The sequence below is a fragment of the Eutrigla gurnardus genome (genome assembly GCF_963514095.1).
Source record: "Eutrigla gurnardus genome assembly, chromosome: 12".
NCBI lineage: Eukaryota > Metazoa > Chordata > Actinopteri > Perciformes > Triglidae > Eutrigla > Eutrigla gurnardus.
In genome coordinates, this window is record NC_139926.1 from 9503557 (window position 1) to 9524877 (window position 21321).

Below are 21321 nucleotides of genomic sequence, written 5' to 3' on the forward strand. Positions count from 1 at the left end.
CGCTTTTTTACAAAACTGAGGATATATGGTTTTAAACCCCAATCATGAGACTTGCACCACAAATATTTGCACCACTTTTATTTTTAAACCGTCACCCTGAGCAATTCATACAGCTTTATTGCAGGAATTTTCAAGTTAGTAAAAAATTATAATTTCCACTTTTATTCACGTAATGCTAAAAAGAACTTCAAACGCAGTGTTATACTACGAAATGCATCACTGCAGCTTTTTAATTCTTCAGGGGAAATTAATGATGATTTTCCCGATAGAGCAGAGTTCATGGTCATTTGTAAACTCATTGGTTTTATGCCTCCGGGGTCGTAGCAGCAGCTTAACAGACTGAAAATCTAGGATGAAGGAATCCACTGATGGTTTTGTTTGTGTTTTAGCTCAGTTGCACCATATTTAACAAAACAGCAGAATACGTTTTAATTATACATATTAAATTTGGCATATTCTGAATTAGCAAAAGCATACAAAAAACACCTGTGTTGCCTACTGATGTCAACTTTTTGTCCCTTATGGTGAATGTGAGAGGCAGCTGAGCTGAAGATGCCACTGTGGGCGTAGGATTAAAAAATGTGCACGAAGGTGATTCACTTCCAAGAGCATATTTCTGGAATTGAACTTGACTGTAAATGTAACAAAGACTTCACCGTGGACTCTGGGAGACTGGTGGTTTATTCTTCGACTAAAGGATTAATTCAACATTTCACAAAGTAAGAAAAAGATTGTTGAAAATGAACACTGGTCACAGTCCAGCCTGAAATGCATTTCTCTGTTAGTGTGTGCTTTGATAGCTCCATGAAGAGCAGTAAAGCCTTCAATCGCCACTTTGTGCTACCTTATTGCATCCCATTTTCTTTAAAATGCAATCAAAATTAGCATTTTACTACATTTATATTCTTATTTCTCCTTCTACTCCATGTACAATAAAGTGTTCGTGAAAGTTTGCATTAATATAGAAATGTCTGCTACAAATTGCATAATAAAACTCATGTTTAAACAAGTTAGCTTTCCCAATTTCTTTTCAACTTCTGACAGCAGGAAAATAAAACTTTTTCAAATCATGTCCACTAGGATAAAGAACATTATAATGACTTTGTTTGGAGCATTTTAAATATTCACGTAGGTAAGACTGAGAGGAATTAGACTTTTTCATGGTTCTCATCTGCTACCTCCCAGTTTGTAACAATAGGCGTGGGCTTTAATACAAACTGTGCCCAAGCATTTATACTTCGAGGTATTCTTTTTCAAAAGTGGCCTCACAGTAGATGTATACATTTTTTTTTATTAGGGCCACGGTGCAATCGCACTGGTCCCCTCAGCTATTACATAGCTGTAGGGGCCAGTGCTCGGGGCAAAGCCTCAACTGTTTGACAATACATTGTACCTAGTAGTTCTCAGTACTTGAGACTCAGTAGTACTCGGTAGTACTTGGTAGTACTCGGTAGTACTCGCTAGTACTCGGTAGTACTTGAGTGACAGCTGAGTTCAGGGCATATTTTCACCTAGAAACTCCATTTAAACTTTAAAATGGAGACACGAGTGGTGTGATCTGATTGGTGGACAGGAATGTACTAAAAACTACATTTAGTAGTGGGAAATGTAGTTTTTTTTAGTCAAACGTCGTCTGCTCGGGCATACTTTCACCTAGAAACTCCATTTAAACTTTAAAATGGAGACACGAGTGGTGTGCTCTAATTGGTGGACAGGAATGTACTAAAAACTACATTTAGTAGTGGGAAATGTAGTTTTTTTTCGTCAAATGTCTTCTGCTGGGGCATACTTTCACCTAGAAACTCAGTTTAAACTTTAAACTTTTACAGACACACCCCCGGGCGGCGGCCCACTGCCTCCCTCTCAAAACTTCCCGGCGGGGGAATTTTCTAGTTACTAGTTATTGTTTAATTAATCAGCTTGGTTTGTGTTGTCAGATATCCGTATTCATGTTTCAGGTATGTTGTCGAGAGCTGTGTGGCTGAGAAGAAGAATGGTGACATCTAAAGTTTTTGAATTACAGTACGTCAAAATACTCAAAACGGACTGCTCTGACAGTTAAGTCAGCAAGCAGTCTCTGTATTTGCCTCTAAAACAACTCCGTCTCGTTTGAAATCTCGAAGAATCTCATTGTAATGTATATACACTCCGGCAGTAGCCCCCGTGGCCCTTTCAAAATTTCCCGGCGGGGGAATTTTCTAGTTAGATACTTATTTTCCTGAGGATACAATAAGAACAGGTTCCCCGCAAACACTGAACCCTAATTCCACACTCAGTTTAAAACCGCTCACCGTGTTGATGCGTTTAAGAGGTACTTAGAAAAAACTTTGTGTTAATGAACATATGGGTACACTTGCAGCCTTCAAGAAATATTCTACAGAATTCCCAAAATTAGTGTACAATGAATGGTCACACAGGAAAAAAAAGCCCTTTTGAAAAGTCAAATTAGTTGTTAGAAGATTATTTCAATACGACAGTTAAACTGCTTCAAGTTCAATTTACAAATGGCATTGGCAATACTAACTTTTTCCAACATGCATGTCAGACCGATAAATATAAGGTCCATCTTCAAGTATCTCTAACATAATGTAAGTCAAATGAGGTTTTGAAACACTAGTAACACCATCAACCAGAGAAAATTAAATTACCGACACTTGATGTTTAAAACATGCTGCAGTGATCTCAGCACACCACGCAATGTCTAGTGAGCTCTGAATAGTCTTTTTTCTGCAGCGCTCCTCTTCTCCAACTCCCCGTCCCTCCCTCCCTTTGTCTACTGAGTTATCTTTTCTTCCCCCTCTCTACTTCACAACAAACCCAAAAGGTGGGGAATGTGAAACTTGTGCAATCAGTTTCTCAACAGTCCTTTTAACCCCAAACCGACTACAGTCTTGGAATTAAGACGTCGGAGAAGTCACAGTAGTGTGTGGTACTGTGAGTGCATAAAAACACACAAACCAACGGCTGATGCTGATGCCACTTTGTGGTGGAGGTTGTGAGGAAGCCCAGTGTGTCGCATTCACAGTTTAAGTTTAGTACCAAAGGCCAGCGAGGACTGACGCGTTCAGGCAGGTGGGATACGACAGTCTCGTTCATAGCAGGCACAATGGCACAGTGGCGCTTTGCTGGACTGGTGGCTAGTACAGGTGCCAGTAACTAGACCAAGGGCCATCTAAGTTGAGTAATACATTTATGATTTTTAATACCAAACACTGCTCAGTGGATTATAATCTCTTCAGGAATCTCTGAAAATCGAGACAATCTTGGTAAAACGGAGCTTGTTTTGCAACTGGATGAGCTTTTTGTACATTTTGTAGTTTAGTTAAGTGTTCCTGCCTGCTGCTTTTCAGCTCCATGCTCCTCACGTGTTTTCAAAAGCGCCCTGATCACCTTACGTTGGAATAAATTAAACTCGGACCGGATAAACACCCACTCATGGGTTAGCGTTTTTTTCTCATGTTCTGACTTTTTGCTGGATAACCACCACCGTACGACTTCACCAACTTTAGTAACTACGATCTGAAGTTCAGGTTTGTGCTAACTAAGTCGGTGGTTGCCTAGCAAAAGACGCAGCAAACTAAAAAAAGGCTCCATCTGATTGTGCAACAAATGGCATCCCGAAAAACACTTTCCATCTGATTTGGTTGGTTGGCCAATGTATTGGTTTTTTAAATTTTGATGGAAAACTTTTTTTGCATTTTTGTTTCTAAGCCGTCTCAATATGGTACTTTTGCACACAGCCTTAATAAGCATGTTCACGTGATGATGTTAATTAACTAACGGTAATACTTTACTGGAAAGGTATTTCAGCACCTGTCATGCCTGCTGTATACATTTTCAGCATGTCGTGTTTTTATGGGCCTTTTTCCACAGCAAGAGCTCCAGGTCTGCTTGAATCCACATTTGATTGCCTGGTTGTGAACGCACCCCGCTCCACAGGCTGTTTTCCGTTACATCTGTTGCGATGCGTCCCAGTGTTATCGGGGCCTTATGCATCTCCAGCATGTTTCAAGTTTCTGCAGGGTGATTTTGATACCGCACAGAAATCTCAACATAACAAGATAAACATGGATTTGGCCTTTTAAGTGTCCTGTGTTGCAGTAGAGTAGAGGTTTATCTCAAGGCTAGAATGGATAAACAGCCGTGACCAAATTACTTTAGCACTAAAAGAGCCTCCACATTCTGCACAAAACCCCTTTAGTATACAGCACTTACTGTTCTGTGTGTACTTCCTTCTGATAGCCCACTACAATTCTGTAAAACACCAAAATCCATTCCCTTCTACAGTGTTTTTAAGACTGGGCTTCGAGCTTAAAGTTCTTATCGGAGTTAAAGAGATGAAAGATGAATAGAAGGGTGTTTGAGGAAAGGTGAGGGCTAAGTCCTAGACCCTGAGCTTTGAGTCTGTTCTGGGCACTGACGATCGTGTTGCAAACAGAGTCTCAGAGAGAGGCAAACTGTTGGGGCAGCAGGCTCTGGGTGAGGCTGGGCTGAGGGCTTGCACAGGCACTGCTGGTGACACTGGATCCAGGACTTGGGGAAACAGGCAGACTGGAGAATGAAACAGCCTCCATGTCCGAGCCATCATCACAGTCGTCGTGATGGGAGCGGTGCTGATGGGTGACCACCACCCTGGAGAACCAGACAGGAGATAATTTACTGTGTGCTTGGGAACAGATTGTGCTGTATGAGGCCCATGAGCTAAAATGAGTTTGACAATCCTGAATCAGACAGTGACTTAATCCTCATTCTAACTCGTTGACACACACATCAACACATCCGGACATGTTACTAAAACCAACGCAGAACGCTGGACGAAACAATTATTAGTCAAGACTTTACATGATAGTAGCTTCATAAATGTTGTCTTTTACCTTTTCTTAGAAAGGGAAACTTTTTTAGTTGTGAATACATTATAGTTTTATTAATTAAAATGACAGTGTGTGTGTGTGTACCTGGATTGAGATGGGCGGATGAGGTCATGTCTGTGGGGTTCAAAGGTAGAGATGTAGCTACACTTGGACCACTAGGAGGACAAACCCACAGAGACAAACAATAATAGTTCAACACGTCGCTCATTATTCATATTAATATTAATTTATACACATTTCATTTCCACGCTTACGCACCATGTGAGCAGGGTCATTGGTTCCCAGATGGACTCCTTTCTCACAAAGACTCGTTAGCAGACTGATACCTGCACGTAGACACGCAGAATTTGGATTAATCTCCAAGCAGCGTCGTCAGTGTTTTCTCTGTAGGTTATTTCCTTCCTTTATAGATCTGTAATCTGAGATGAGGAGATCCTGTGTCCCCAATGTCAGCTATGGCAGAGATTAACCTCATTCTTTGTTCCGATTAGGACCAGATGGTTCGAGAGTGAAGTGTGAAAGGTTATAAAACATATTAAAAAGCTTAAAGTCACAAGAGCTTTCAATTACATCTCAGTCTTCCTCAGTAGACTGTGGGAGACCCAGAGATGTAATTGTTCACTGCAGTGACCATTCAACTCCCAGCTGCACTTCTGTACACTCACTACCATGTAGCCTCAATGACATGAACCACTTCATCCACTGATAATTAGGGATGAAGCAGCTGGAAATATCATCATGGGCGCAAACGGACATCAATTTAATTACATAAATGAATCCATAAATCTGAGGTCAGGCAAAGTTACATTCAGACAAATTGTGTGACAAATATTACCAGAATAAAGAAACAGCTAAAAACCGAGGCCTCTACAAATAGGGATGCCACTTTTTTCAGACCGAGTACAAGTACTCAAATCAGGCAGTGTTGCTGAGATATTGCGTTCATAAGAATAGTATAAACAGATGGACAACCTGAAAATAATTCTGCCTTCGCCCACGGCTGTCATAACAATCTCTGTGCCATTCCAGTCTGAAAAAAACCCTTTAAATCCTTAATAAATCAACGCCACTGACAGCAATATCGTTGTACTAAAAATATGCATACCTTTTGTCCTGTTGCTCCAGTACTTCTGCTCCCACTGGTCCAGCAGGATGTTGAGGTATCTCGGACATTCGAAGAAGCGAAGGTAGCGGGATGATGATGGCGATGGAAAAATACGCTCAAACTGTCCAAGACGAGTCAGCTCGTCTTCACTCTCTGCCAGCACGCGGACGTCCTCTGGAGTCATGACATCCAACACTGTCGAGAGGAAGTCCTGACAGAGACGGAAGGAAAGAGACAAACTTGTTTAACTAGCATAACATTATGTATTGCCTTATCATTCAATGTCCTTGGTCCAAATCTTAAATGTGTTTATATTCATTTACCTTGTCTGCGTAGCGTTGTGTGAGGTAAAAGGCACGTTTGACCTTCTCATCAGAGGACAGATCTGTCTTGGTCCTCTCCCTGTTCCCCCCAGACAGACTACATTCACACAGGTGTTGGATTTAATTATATTGAAAGCTCTTCTTAAATTGTGACGATAATCAACTTGTTTCTTCTCAAGTCACAGGACCCTTTGTGTAGCCTGTGAGGTGAAGTACCTCCTCCCTACCTGCTGGTGGAGCTGGAAGCGCTACTGCAGGGAGCTACCACATCATCTCTTTCAGGGATACGGAAGCCAGCCAAGTTCAGGAGGTCTCTGATCATCTGACCTTTAACTGCAACATCCAGCGCTGTGTTGGAGTGGAGGCTAGACCAGAAACACAACCGTTACTAGATGTAGTGAGCGAGTGTGTGTGTGTGCGTGCGTGTGTGTGTGTGTGTGTGTGTGCGTGTGCGCGTGTGTGTGCGTGTGTGTGCGTGTGCGCGTGTGTGTGCGTGTGTGTGTGTGTAACCTTGGTGATATGTTGACCTCCAGGATCCAGGGTTTGAGCTTCTCATCCAGCATGATGTCGAAGCCGAACAACTCGTGGCAGCTGTAAGGTGTTCGAACGTTCATCTTCAGTAGACTGTTAACGTACGGTTCGGACCTGAAAACCAACACACAGGAGAATATTTCATAATCTTTACCATTTCAATTCAATTTAAGATGACTTTTCAAACATAGTGATTCACCACTGCAGACCCTCCTAAGACTCCCTTAGTCTTAGTGATGTCAAAAACACCGACATGGACTCGAAGAACCCTGAGATTTGTTCAAGCTACTATTTAAAATTTAAATAAATCCCGACAGTGAATTGTGTATTTATATTGTTTTGTTTTCGTTTGTTTTGTTAATAAACTAACTATTCAATAAGAAAAGTTAATTATATCTGCAGTGTTCCAAAATATTGGCTATTTTAATGTCTTATTTTTACATGACTTTAAAATTAAGTGGTGTAATTTAAGCTACTGCATATAAAATGAATAATAACCTTGGATATTTGTCAACCGATTTATTATTATTTGATTAAAAAGGTAGAATGAGTAGGATTTGTGGGTTGTGGTTTGTAAACACAGTATTTAAATTTGGCCTTTCAACATTTTCGTAGCTTCCTCTTGCATGCATGCGTATAATCTGGTAACTGGTCGCTAGTGAGCCAGAAATTAAGTTAACTTTACGAGTCTATACATAGTTTCTTAGGAAAATCCGACTCATTCTGCCATAAGTAAAAGGTACTGTATGAAAGGAAATAAACGTGATCACCAGTTTTGAAGACCGTCTTTGACATTGTTTTCACTTAAACTTTTATAAAAAATAAATAAATAAAAAGATCTAACATTATAAATCAAAATGATGGAATGGAAAACTTACCCAATAACGGTTTTGATCACAATGTCTTTAATCTTCTCCCAGATCAGACTGGTGTTGACTCCCTTAGAACCAAGATACTGCCATAAGGCCTTCAAAGTCCTGAAACACACAAGTACAAGCACACATTTTGTTAGGAGCTGGGGAACATGAGCGTTCAGACACCATAAATATAATATTAGCAAAGATGTGTCACAGATTTGAGTCTCCCTTTGACAAACCATTTGTGTCCCTGGCAGGCCTTGTCATCGCTGTTAGCCTGGTATTCAGAATTTTTCTTGTTGACGCTGTAGTTGGTCAGATGCATGAACTTGTTACCCAGAGTCTTCATGGAAGACGAATACCTAAACCAGAGAAATAAATCAAATATGAACTATCATCAGCTTTTTGCAAGTATCTCACATCGTATTAAAAATAACACCAATCAGCCACATTGACTTTGAGATCACATAAATATATAAACACACATCTTACCAGACGACAGACTTCTCTCTGCTTTTATGTCCCATTTTACATTAAGGAGTAACTTTTGTATTTTCTTTAAAAAACTGAACACTATTTCCCATGATTTTGTGTTTATGTGACTAATGTAAATGTTTTTGAAAGTATTTTTTTTTCCAAAATAAGGTCCCATGATAGTTTAGTGCAAGCGGCGCTGCATGTTGTTTTGGGCAATTCAACCAATGATATTTTAGAAAATGATTATTACTCAAATCATTTTTACACTGACAGGCTCAGACTGTTATTTTAAGTGTCTCACATTATTATGGAAAGGACCGGACGGAGAAAAGAAAAAATCTTTTTTTAGGTGAACATCTTAACACATCAATTTCTCATCAGTCCCTTGGGAAACGTGTTCAGGTTGAAAAATACCAAAAGTTACCCTTGAACTACTCAGTAATTGACCTCTTCACTGTAGTTAATCTGATGAAAACTGACTTGCAGCTAGCGAAGCGAACCAGTCCATCCGAGAAGATGTAAATTCTGAGCGGTTCGTAGCAGCTCACATAGACGTAGATCCGCAGGTCGAACTTGTTACCACTGATGAGGTAGGGCTTGTGAAGGTACCTGCAAAACACAACCAGGAGCAAGATGTTTGATCTTAATTCTTGAAAACGCTCCCTGTGCAACTAAGCATTGCAGTCTATTCTGGTCTACTTACTTCTGGACCAGTAGTGGTCTCTTGCGGGGCATCTGGCTCCATTTGTGAATGACCTGGATACCTATTCCTCTGGCTGATGCAGGCTGTTACAGATGAGAGGATCCAGACGGAATGGAATTAACAAGTAACAAAAACAAAAGGAGACATTTCCTTAAACATTGTTTTCCTTAAGCATTGTGATGCGGATAACTCATTTAGAAAATGTATTAATTACCAAACAACGAAATTGTTTCACATTTTACAGCAATAAAGCCAAGTATCATCACCATTAGACAGAGCAACTAATAATACAGAAACCCAAAATATATGATGAAATATTATTAAATAAAGCTATAAATCTGACCTACACGCAGGATGTTAATGTTGTTCCCCCTCTGTTTTGAGACTGATTAAGCTCTGTAGCTATGATACAGTTATAGGTAAAACTGACAAAATGATCTACTGGCATAACATACAGGTTTGATGATCCATTTCTGCCTGGAGCCACCATCCTCCCAGGCCTTGCGTAGCAGCTTGATGTCCTGGGGAAGGACGAAGGTGCGGGGGAAAAAGCTGAACTCTTGTTTGCCGAAGCGAACCTGCATCTTGGACAGGTTCCTCCACAGCCGGTCCTTTCTGCCAATCTGAAATGTTCCCGGGAAGTGGTTCAACTAGGACAAAAGAAAAAATAGAGCCAAGTTAAGTGTATTTCTGGACAGGAGATCTAAAAAGCAATTTGATCATTTCACCTTCCTTAAAAGTGAAAGGATCAAATTGGGAGCACAATCTGGAATGAGCAGTGTAACTACAGCCTCTCACCTTCTGGTGCTCCCCGAGGGCCTTGAAGCCAGGAGACTTCATGTGGTGTCCCCAACAGCCCAACCAGTCATGGCTTTCTACATGAACAACAGAGCCACACACAGATTTGAATCATCCAGTAAAAATCCTACAAATGCTTACTAGACGTGTGACTCGAGCCTCACAAGTTGATTAAGGCAAACTGTTAGACAGCTCAAAACGGGAAACCAGGGATTGTTGAGTGGTTGAAAGAACAGGAACTCCTGAGCCCGACAAATATGTCCTCCACAGAGGAGGCAGAGTCTGAAGACTAGGGGGGGGAGTCTGGCCCACATTCTTGGCAGAGGTCAAAGAGGTAGTCAAAAAGTTCCTCGTTGGCAAGGCGCCAGGGGTGAATGTGATTCGCCCTGAGATGCTGAGGGCTCTGGACATTGTTGGGATGTCTTGGGTGACATGCCTCTTCATTGTTGCATGGAGGTCGAGGACAGTGCCTGCGGGGTGGCAGACCTGAGTAGTGGTTCCTAGTTTTAAATAAAGGGGGACTGGAGCTTGTGCTCCAATTATCGGGGTATCATTGCTCAGCCTCCCTTTGAAAGTTTATTCCAGGATGCTGGAAAGGAGGCTTCAACCTATTGTCCCATCTCAGATACAGGGAGAACAATGCAGAATCTGTCCTTGCTGTGGAACATTGGACCAGCTCTTTACCCTTGCAGGTCTGTTGGAGGGAGCATGGGATTTTTCTCATCCAGTCTAATCCATGTCCTGTGGGGGGGTGCTGCAGGGATATGGGGTACCGGGCTGTTGCTACGAGCCATCCCTACCTTGTTTAACCAAAGTGAGTGCTGTGTTCATATTCTCGGCACAAAGGCAAATATGTTCCCAGGGGTTGTCCCTTGTTGCCAATCCTGACTGTGATTTGCAGTCGAATATGTAGCATTTGGGATGAGAGTCAGTACCTCCAAGTCTGAGGTCATGGTGCTCTGCCAGAAAACGGTGGACTGCACCGTACGGGTTGGGAGTGAGTCTCTGTCCCAAGGATTTCAATTATCTCAGGGTGAAGGGGGAGCCGAGTCGGAAAGCAACGCCCTCGATTTACCGGTCCATTTTTGTTCCATCCCTCATCTATGGTGATGAGCTTTTGGTAGTGACTGCAAGAATGAGATTTAGGATACAACTGGCTGAATTTACCTTCTCCATAGGCTCAGCCATATAGATCAAATGAGGAGCTCAGACATCCAGAGGGAGCTTGGCGTAAAGCCACGGCTCCTTTGCTTTGCAAGGGGCCATGTGAAGTGAGCCGGGCCTCTGCCCAGAATGCTTCTTGGATGCCTCCCATTAGACCCTTTATGGGCACGTCCAGCTGGGAAGTAAAACACGCAGGAGGGATTATATATCCCATCCAGCCTGGGGAATGCATCAGGGTCCCCCAGAAGGAGCTGGACAGCATCGCTAGGCCTGCTGCCCCTGTGACCTGACCCCTGATAAGAGGCTGAAAATGGATCGATATGGGTGGGTGGATAATGTAATTTCAAGAAAACGGAATGTCTATGATGTTTTCTTTCACACAAAGTACTGAAAAAAGTATTCTTGTGATATTGGTATCTGAATTTTTAAATGAAACAGAGCTCAGCCATTGGCGATTAGCCCAAAAAGTCGTAATAGGAGCACTCTTCACTTATTAATAGGCGTTCAAACGTTGTCCCCTCTTAATACTGTGACCACTGTGTAGCTGACGAACCTTAGAAATCAATCCACAAAGACTACATTAACTGTTTTTTTAGTGGATATCCTATTTAAATCATGGCGACCAGGGATTAAATATGCAGAGTAAAATGTATCAGCAGCAGCTCTCTTCAACACACTGTGATGACTTACTTTTTGTGGCTTTGAAGTGTGACCTGCCGATGGTGTGTTTGACAATATTTGGAGTGACGGTGCTTATCTTCCATTTTAACAGTCGTCTTTGTTCAGCTGGCAACAGTTCCACTGTAGAGCACACAACACAAGAGTTCCATAAAGTTATTTACATTTTGTAACCACATTATGCTACAAGTAGTACACATCACTCCCACACAGACTGCAGACGGCTGGTTGCAACTATTGTGATAGCACCTACTGAAAATAATCAATATGTTGGTATAAGATGTCAACTGTTCAGTACAATAATTTAATAAAACAGAAATCACATTCAAAATATGATAAAACAACACGCATAACATACTGCCTTTGATGATGAATTAGCAAATAGGACATTTTCAATTTGACTAAACTTTCATGACATTATTTTACGACAGACAAAACTGACTTGAACTCAGCTATCAATACGGCTGTGTCTGAAATCACTCACTATAGAGTGAGTTTGCCATGTTGTAGGGCTTGTGAAAATGATATCCTAACCCTATACAGTGGAGTCAAAGTAGCCCACAATTAAAAAAGTAGTGTACCGGTACAACCAATTGTCACTAACCGAGCACTATTTACCATCATGCATTGCGCTGAGGGAAAAATTACAGATGGACGAGAGTTGAGAGCGCAGCCCGATTGAGACGAATCTGTGATAATACTAATGTAATCAGTGCTTTTTCTTTTAGCAGAGAAACTCACTATACGGTCCCATACATAGAACTCTGTGGCTAGTGGCTGTGTGATGATCTTTTAAGGTTTTAGCTAAATAAAATCATTTTGTAACGGGCTTCCCTTCATTCTGTTTATCAGTCCCAAACTCAGACACATTCTCCCGTCACATACTTGGGAAATGGATTTGGGATTGTCAAACCATTTTCTCTCCGTTTTTGTCTGCTTGTGTTTACCATCTTCTAACATGACATCCTGTCAATGATCTCTCCTACAGCCTGCTGTTATAGCTACCGTCCAGTTCACACAGAAGTGCATGCTCTGACCTTTCTCATTGGCAGTGCTGAAATAGAGTGTTGGCGGGATGAAGGGGAACAAACTGGGAACCAAAGCTGGTCTCTCCTCACGATCATCTTCCGACTCCAATGACATCGGCTCCTCAACACTGAGAAAAAGAGTGAAGGCAAGCAGGTTATGTAAGCGGACATTCATATACATGCATCCTCTCTCAGGTATTAATTCATTAATAATTAAGAATGACAACAAATGAGACACAAAATTGCTATAGGGGGCGGGCCCAACCAACGTTACAGACCTATTACAGACGACCGATGGGTCGACCACTAATCATGATAGCACCATACTTTGCTGATTATATCAAAGGGGAGAAGGCATCATTTGTATCTGCCCCATTCTGCTTCCATTTCAACAAACACATCAAACCACATCATCTGAGAAATGTGTCAAAAAGCAACATCTTACCATGTGTGCTTCATGAAGCACAAACTCTGTACACATGCATTCACATAACACATTTACTTTCTAGATGTTGCACATAAATTCAATCTACAATGATGGTTTCTGTTTTCTGCTGAAGTCCCAGCCCTTTCAGCACCAAAGGTCGGCATACCTTGTTACTTTTAAACGAGCAAATTGCTCACAACACAATTAAAAAGTAATGGTGCTCGAGTTACGTTGACTGGATGGCTAACAAACGGAAGTTGGCATGCTCTAGTTTGTAACACAAGTCCTGTGGGGAACCTGATTACGTGCTGGTAACAGGACGCTTGTGTGAATTTGAGGTTAGCGACCCTACACGGAGAGTACAAGTACACTTTGTCTCGTCTGTCAGTGTCAAATGAAGGAGGCGTTCTAGAAGCAGACTTTCTGATATACCAAAAATAAATATTCCCAACAATGTCAATACTATTAACAGAGGTTAGACAATGTAGCCACTGGAGAGCCAAAAACATAATTCAACTCAAATAAGTCAAACTAGTGCTGTAGCAAGATGAGAACCAGCAGCATCAGTGATGTGTGCTTTTACACAGCGGTAAAGTGTTTTTCTCTAACAAGTGGTTGCAAGTAAGTTCAACAATTCAAATAACTTATTCATATCAGAGGATTTGAAAATAATAAAAATATTCTCACGAAAAAAAAGAAGAAAGAAAAACCACACTCACATGACAGTCATATAGTTACGAAGAAGAGATGGATAAACAGCTGGATGACGGAACAGGGGACGATGTTATCCTCTTGCAGACCCAAGTATACATTGGCATTAGAGCTGGGTAGGCTAACTTAACACTATACTAGATGTACAGGAACTATAGCTTTCAGGAAAGGGTGGGGAGGTGATGGGGTGTATGTAAATGAACACATAAACAAATCAGCTGGTTGGTGGGGTGGGGGGGAAAGGTGACAATAGCGGTCCCTATCCAGGCTGTTTTAACAGAGAAACAGCGCCGAGTCTTTGGTAGGGAGTTCTATTGTTGAGGCCATCACAGTGGAGAACAATGTGACGCACAAACAGCCGACCTTTCCACCACGCTCTGCTGCTTTCAGCCTCTTTTAACAATTGCCGTGAGAGAGAATAAAAGAGAGAGGGATAAAGAGTCCAGAGGATCTGATGGATATTCGTTTTATTCCATGTTAACAGACCAATTAGAAACCGGGCTTGGATGTTGGGCGGTCCAAGGAAAGGACAAGGACATTTTAAAGTCGTTCAAGTTCAGGGAAAAAGACACCAAAAGCATTGGTCTAATAGAGTACACTACATAAGGAGTATATATATATACAGACAGAAAATAGTTATTTATATGGTCACAGTGAAAATACAGGGGAGCTTGAAAAACACTTAGATATAGTTCTAATGATTTGTATATTGGCGGGAACGTAACAGCATGAAAGTTAAAGCAAAGCTGTTTGTTTAAATGTGAAATTGTAATGAAAATAATGTTGTAACGAAAGGTGTGTGCGTGTGGAGTTATAGTGTGCATCCTACCCAGAAAGGGGAGCGATGGATGCTGTAGATGAAGTGCCATTGATGGACGAACAGTCGGAATCATCTGAAGACAACAGAGGACAACTAAAGTCAGCACTTTACAACATAGAGCACAAGATTGATCTATTATTCTTTTCCGCTTTCCCCTTTTCCTATAGTGTGTGTGTGTGTGTGTATATATATATATATATATATATATATATATATATATATATATATATATAAATATTATTATTTTTTTGTATGTGTAAAAACTCTCCAGAGACAAACTTCTTCTGAACAGCTTGAAACACCTCAATTGAAATCTCCTGTAAAGTGGTGATGTCACAAAGTAAGCATAATAACATAATCTGTCCAGCCACTAGTTTGTCACACCCTCAAACAAAGCTAGTAAGAGCTGAGCATGAAGTCGTCATGTGGAGAAGACAAACTTAAGTGTCTGTTGTATGGACTTCTAAAAGGAAGAGGAGTTGAAGAACAAGTGGGTAAAATTAATTTTATCACTCTTCCTCAGCAGGACAACCCCTGTTATCTGGTTATGATGAGGGGCATTACATTTCTGACAAACAAACTAAGCAGTTGACCAATCATAACAGAGCAGGCCAGCTGCCCAACCAGAGCAGACTGGGCATTTTAGGAGGGAGGGGCAGGAGGTCAAACAGAGCCTTTCAGAGAGAAGGTGAGGAGAGCTGCAGCAGCACAGCCAGGATAGGAAAAACTGTATTTTTTTTAGGATTAAAGCATGTAAACATACAAGTATGTACCAGAACAGCTGCTTAACAGTTCTCAGAGTATAGTCTGCAATGCATGTGTGTTTTACTATCTTACCTTCATCACTACAGGCATTTTCCAGCTCATCAGGCAGTTCCTCCTCAACTCCATCCACCTGCATTACCCAATCCTGGCTGGAAAAATACACAAAAACAAGGTGAAATATTCAGCGTGAGAATTAAAAGAGGGGAAAAAACCTACAGAACCGCGTATTGATTGAAGCAATTAGCAGTTGCTCACCCAGACAGCCGAGTCTCTCCAACCAGACAGTCCTCTGTGCGTGAGGGTGAGGAAGGCGTTTCCTGCCTGGTGAGGTGGATGGCAGAGATCTGAGTGGTCACGGAGCCCACCAAGGCTCCTGCAGGACTAGAGGCCACAGCTACCACGAAAAGAACAGTCATACATCCATGTGTGGCCATTTATATACTCCTGCTACAGTAGCAGTACATAGGAATTGAATATTGATTAATTATGATTAAGTATGGCGATTGTGTCCATGATTTCTCAAGACGTAGATCATGTGTCTTTCTGCCTAGTTGACTTAATGACATTTCATGGTAATTCACAGGAAAAGAAAGTAACTGCAAACTCCTCCTTGAAGTTGTTATTGTTAATTACTTTGACTCTGAAAACTGGGCTTAAAATCACAAGTATTTCTCGTTGAATATTCATGACTAAATGAGGAACAGTATTACCGAAGATTTAAATCCTCAAACTCAAGCTTCAACGGGTGGGAGTGGTTGGATCATAGTAAGAAACTTATTTTTTTTCGGGCCACTCACACACATTATTGCCCTGCTTCCTTAAATTAAGCCAAAACAATTTAGTACTGCGGATGTGCATGTAAACAAACCAACATCATACATTAAAGCTTTCTCACAAACGTACATGTCTCTCTTTAAAGATCCTTTCTTCTATGACTAAAAGGCAAACGCAGTCCAACTAAAACCGGAATTATATTGTGTAAGATAAATGCTTTACAATCAACAAAACATTCTCGCAAAACTATTGCAAAATATGCAGGTGTCTAAATCTCCAAGATGACATATTGCTGTGTACACATCCTGGGGAGAATTATAGCATTCTGTCTCTAAAGAAAGGCAAGCTTTTTCAGGGTTTTATTATTGCTTTTGATCTCTAATCATAAAATCATTATTACTGGAACTCTCATACTTGAATCTGCAGATTCAATAAGCAGACATGCCTTCTTTTATCCTTGTTTTACCAGAGTAAGTTTCACTGTTATTACCTGGGATGGCACCCGGTGGTGTGGCACTGACATTGGCACTGAGCACAGTTGACATGGGTCCATTTGTAAGAGAACTGGCTGCTGGAGGACCGATTACTCTGCATGAAGACAAGGTGCTTCCCAGTGGACATTGACTTTCAGGGTCCTGCTTCTTAAGGTCTAGTGATGCTCTTGTTTGGGGTTTGCCGTTTGTGGTTGCTGCCACCCCTGCTGGAGGACCACCTCTTATTACCAACTGATCGTTTAAAGCACTTATTGTTGGGCAACTGTTTTGCGTCTCACTGCGGCATTTTGTTGCTTTGGCTGAATGGCTCCTCCTTGTTGTTGTTGTTGTTTCTGTTGATGTGCTTCTTATTTCTACGTTTGTGCCGTGAGTGCTGGTGGCATCCTTTCCCAATGCTGGCCCCTGATATTCACAGAGAGTAAGGCGTAGAGGAGGCACTGATGGCAAGGAGGAACAGTCTGCAGCTTCAGGCTAAGAAGACAAAACAAGGAGACGTCAGATGTGGACTTACAGGACATAAAGCTTCTGGAACTCCAACATGATCTGTAATTGCCTGGTAATGAGTAATGAATGAACAATTGTTACATTTTATGATTGAAAGATCAGCCCATCAGTAAGGCTGCACAATTGCCTTAGAAGAGTGTAGATTTTATGGGCATGATGAAAATGCATTGAATTCAGGTTAACCACCTTATTTAAAGTCTTATGTTGATGCAGTTTGTTAATTAGCAGGAATGGAAGTGGAAGCATCTTTTTTAAACATTCTTAGGGTCACTCTGTCTGCACTAATACATTCCCTGAGTTTATTTAATGTTTACAGTTGAAAAAACAAGATATTTTTTGTTACTTTTGGGAAAACTTCCACATTGAGAAACATCAATACTGATGACCCTGATGAAGACCACAAGCCAAAGCACTTTGGTTCAACAATAATGCTGTTCTTATTCTTTACTTGATGAAACATCTGTACTCACCATCAACTTGTTAGTTTTCTGCAGAGTGGGCTGCCCTCTGATGAACAGGTCTTGATGACAAACTGACGAAAGAGTCTCCAATCCCCGCGCTGCGTCACCTGTGACAGCCTTACTTCCGCTTGTTGTAGAACCGTTTCCAGCTTGTGAGCCTTGGAGCGACATACATTTCTGCATGGTACCCGTCAGCTGGACATTCAACCCAATCTGATATTCCTTCTCGGGGATGGAGGATGGGGCACTGGTCTCTGTGAGGCTGCTAACAATGTGCTTCAGTCCTGTTGCCAATGCCTGATTTTGGTTTTGAATCCCATTCATTTGTTGGGGCACGTTTGGAGACCCATGTGGCACAGCGGTGAATTGGCTCTGGGTGTTGGTTTTATTTCTGTCCCCATTTTCCCTTAAAACAACCACAGATGGGGCCACTGTTGAATGCCTCAAGGGGGAACCAGATGAGGCAACCTTATAGGAGATAGGTTTGACTTGATCTTTTCTCCCTGACAGCTCTATGGATGTCTGACCAAAAGGCACTTTCGTGGCCACAACTGCCTTGGCATGTGTACTGACAGAGGTTCTATTGGTGGGACTATTTGCGTTGGAGCTAGCCCGAAGCTTCCCCCCACCCCAGGGGGAGGACTGGTTGGTGGGCATGGCACTAACCACAGAAGATGTGACTTTTTCTGAAGGGCTACGTTTAGGGGCAAATGTCTTGGGTGGAGATTAAAAGGCAGGATGGGGATAACAGTCGCACCAATAGCAAAGCTTGAGGTGGAGGATTCTTCCCTAAGAGACCCCTTGTTCCTCCTGGAAGCTCCCCCCTGGTTCTTCTACAGGAATGACTTTTGAGATGTTAGCTCCAGTGGAATGGAGCTGTAAATTTGCTGTTGGTCACTGTAGATTGACTACAAGTTCTTGATGAGTCCTGGTCAACAGTAAACATAACTGCTGCCGAAGATGCAGTGACAGCAGTACAACACTTGGGAGCACCTGTGCGTCAGCAGGGCGAAGATCTTAGTAGCGATGCAGGGTTATAAGCCTTCACATAAGGCTCAGACAGGCAGGCACGTAAGGTTTCTCTCCTGAGGCAAAGTGGTTTCCACGCCAACTAACGGACAGACTCCGAGTTTGTAATATGACCAAGGGCAAGTCAAGGGGTCTTGAAGACACTGCTGATACAGACTGAGCTGGAAGCCGTTTCGACTCTTTCTTCTCAACGACTCTGCGGATGAAATGTAAGCTTCAGACTGCACAAGAACTTGCGTCACACCAAGGCGTCAGGTCGTAGAGGAGTTAGTGGTGTCCTTGGAGCTCTAACATCTCCCTCAGTTGATTCACAGGAGGCAATAAACCAACAGCTTTCACCACTGAAAGTACACAAAAATAGATAGTCAGTCTGAGAGGATCTAGTCTTCTAATTCTTCTTATCTTATCTTCTACTTATCAGAAGACCAGGAAGTATTCCCTCTTACGCAAAGAAAATCACACAATATCCTTTTCGTATAGAAATGCCACTGCAAGTTTTAAAAACGAAAGAAAGGAAGGCCAGTGGAAAAAGTCAATTGTGTCTGGTATTATTGATTGTAATAATATGTAATATATAGGTCTTTCAGGTTAAAAGGGGAGCTTGAAACAGCAGGGGAAACTCATGTTTAGCTATATTACAGTCATATCACTAAGTGTTGTGTGTCATAATAAGCATATTAATGCTCAAAAGTAGTATGTTTTAACTTTGGATATTTAAAATGCATTGCCTGAAAACAAGTCCCTCTATTGTCTGTTAGGTAACTGTGTCTTATGTGAGATATGTTCGCTATCAGTTCCAAAAATATACCTGAAGTTTCCCTTCAACAGCAGTTTATTATTATAACTATTTTTTCTCTCAAGATGTTATTGTTAGAAACGTCGAAAAAATAGGGATGGTCTAATTCAACAATGTCAGCTAGCTAAGCGTGCGATGAGTTAGGTAGTCCGTATCCCTAAAGCAAGAAATCCGATGTGCTTTATATTTACAGATGTTGCCAGTAGTTATTTTGTCATCTTCACTCGTGTCTTTCGAAGTCTCTTTGCAGCATGCGTTGCACTGTGTGCCGAAGCGAGCCAACACTGCCGTCAATGAGACACATGTCCTGTAAAGTACCCAGAGAGCACCGCTACGTTTCACGTGTCTGCTTCCAGGAACCATCGCTTCACGCTTAGCTTTACGTTAGCTAACTTCAATTAACTAACAAGTATGCTGTACGTATCTTAAATAACAACGTAGGGTGCGGTGTGACTTGCGTCAACATCAACGTGTTCTTGAAAACAGTACACTCGCCCTCGTGGTGTAATAGAACAGACTTGTCAGTAAACGCTGCTCAGTTTTTATGTCCGTTTCTGTTGTTACCTCACCGCCCAGGCAGCGTTAGCTTAGCAACAACGACCAACAGCAACTGTCATATGGATGTTTAAAAGATCCCGATGTCAACAGTAAAACACAGCCTTGCCAGTGGTTTATACAAGTATATATCCATACATACTTCGGCCCCTGTAGTGTCCCTAACACGTTGCTCCGTTGGTCCGGGGAGGGCTTCTCGGTAGATGTTTTACATTAGAGTAATGTCAGCTACCTAACACTAGCTGAAAAGTCCGAGTGGTACATCATGGCCAAAGATCTTCTGTTATGACAAGAGCTCAAGTGCCAATCTCCGTCTCACTTCCTGTTTAGCTTTTGAATAAGAGCTCCCTCCTCTGGTTGATAACGCCGACATTCAGCAACCCTTTCTCGCAAAAAGTTTTTAATAGACATATTATTAAATAGCTACACAATAACATCCCAAGTAGCATGAATATACAATATGTAATTCATCGCTAATCATTTCCAGTGAGCATTTTGTTTTTTGTTTTTTAAACTGCGGTCTGTTTATCTTACTTTGGCTATTATGAAGGCATATTTATGCCGTTAAAAGTCATGTCATGACATCTGGTATATCGATTTGCACAGGCTTGGCTTTGTATAACACTAATCATCACATGCATCCTCAGCTGCTTTCACCATGACATTCAGCCTCTGTGTAAACTTTATTTCAGTTCTTGGTGATTTTAGCTTTATCCACAACATTTCTGTTAAATACCAAAACAAAGGAACTGTCAGAGTAATGGAGCAGAATAGAAGCTATGGAGGGTGGATATTTTAACACCTAAATGGTTGGAGATCATTCAGTCAGCTGCTGTTCACAGGTCCAATTTCGTGACTCCAGGGGAATGACATTTGTAAATTAAGAGGCGTTGGATAGTTGAAGATAGATAAAAAATATATATATATTTTTTAATTAAAAAACATTCCAAAATTCTACAGATAATAAAATAAAGAAATGTTGACAGTAGGGTTAAGCACCCCAGTCATTAGTCTATAAATAACATTTGGAAAACAAGATGGTGGTGGCAGGTATACTTATGGTCCTTGGTAATTGGGAAAAGTACGAAAATTAAAGATTTATTTTGTAAGTTTGTTTGACCTGGTTCACATAAGCAGGGGTCCTGTGAAGTTTTCTGTTGGCAAGTTGTTTGACTATGATGCTACTGGGCAAAATGTAGTCCATCCATCCATCCATTTTCTACCGCTTATCCTGTATTTAGGGTCACGGGGGGGCTGGAGCCAATCCCAGCTGTCATTGGGCGAAGGCAGGGTACACCCTGGACAGGACGCCAGTCTATCACAGGGCCAACATGTAGAGACAAACAACCATTCACACTCACATTCACACCTACGGGCAATTTAGAGTCACCAATTAACCTATCCCCATGCTGCATGTCTTTGGACTGTGGGAGGAAGCCGGAGAACCCGG

The 21321-nt window shown here is 41.6% G+C and overlaps 1 protein-coding gene and 1 long non-coding RNA gene across 5 annotated transcripts in view; both read right to left on the bottom strand.

The window, feature by feature from the left end:
• Positions 1–663: 663 nt before the first annotated feature.
• The window catches only part of LOC311021715, a 74702-nt gene continuing 54044 nt past the window's right edge, over positions 664–21321 (bottom strand). The window contains exon 2 of the long non-coding RNA XR_014598037.1: positions 664–2087. This is a non-coding gene — a long non-coding RNA (uncharacterized lncRNA). The remainder of the gene's footprint in view (positions 2088–21321) is intronic.
• ttll4 (tubulin tyrosine ligase-like family, member 4) lies at positions 2094–20147 on the bottom strand. Of its 4 annotated transcripts, XR_014598036.1 has the most exons (22): positions 20014–20147; positions 17501–18861; positions 16523–16997; positions 15514–15652; positions 15331–15407; positions 14503–14566; positions 12545–12663; positions 11520–11630; positions 9666–9742; positions 9323–9517; positions 8868–8950; positions 8645–8773; positions 7927–8049; positions 7709–7807; positions 6810–6944; positions 6527–6664; positions 6300–6396; positions 5977–6187; positions 5130–5197; positions 4956–5026; positions 3260–4632; positions 2094–3212 (listed from the first exon to the last, which is right to left on the bottom strand). XR_014598036.1 is itself a non-coding variant. In XM_084022453.1 (21 exons), the coding sequence occupies exons 2-21, from the start codon at positions 18146–18148 to the stop codon at positions 4443–4445; spliced, it is 3180 nt and encodes a 1059-aa protein (XP_083878579.1). In that variant the 5' UTR covers positions 18149–18861; positions 20014–20147; the 3' UTR covers positions 2094–4442. The 4 variants fall into 4 exon arrangements, 3 of the variants coding, with proteins under 3 accessions (XP_083878579.1, XP_083878578.1, XP_083878577.1); XM_084022453.1 differs by having other exon boundaries at positions 2094–4632; positions 16523–16928; XM_084022452.1 differs by having other exon boundaries at positions 2094–4632; positions 6300–6378.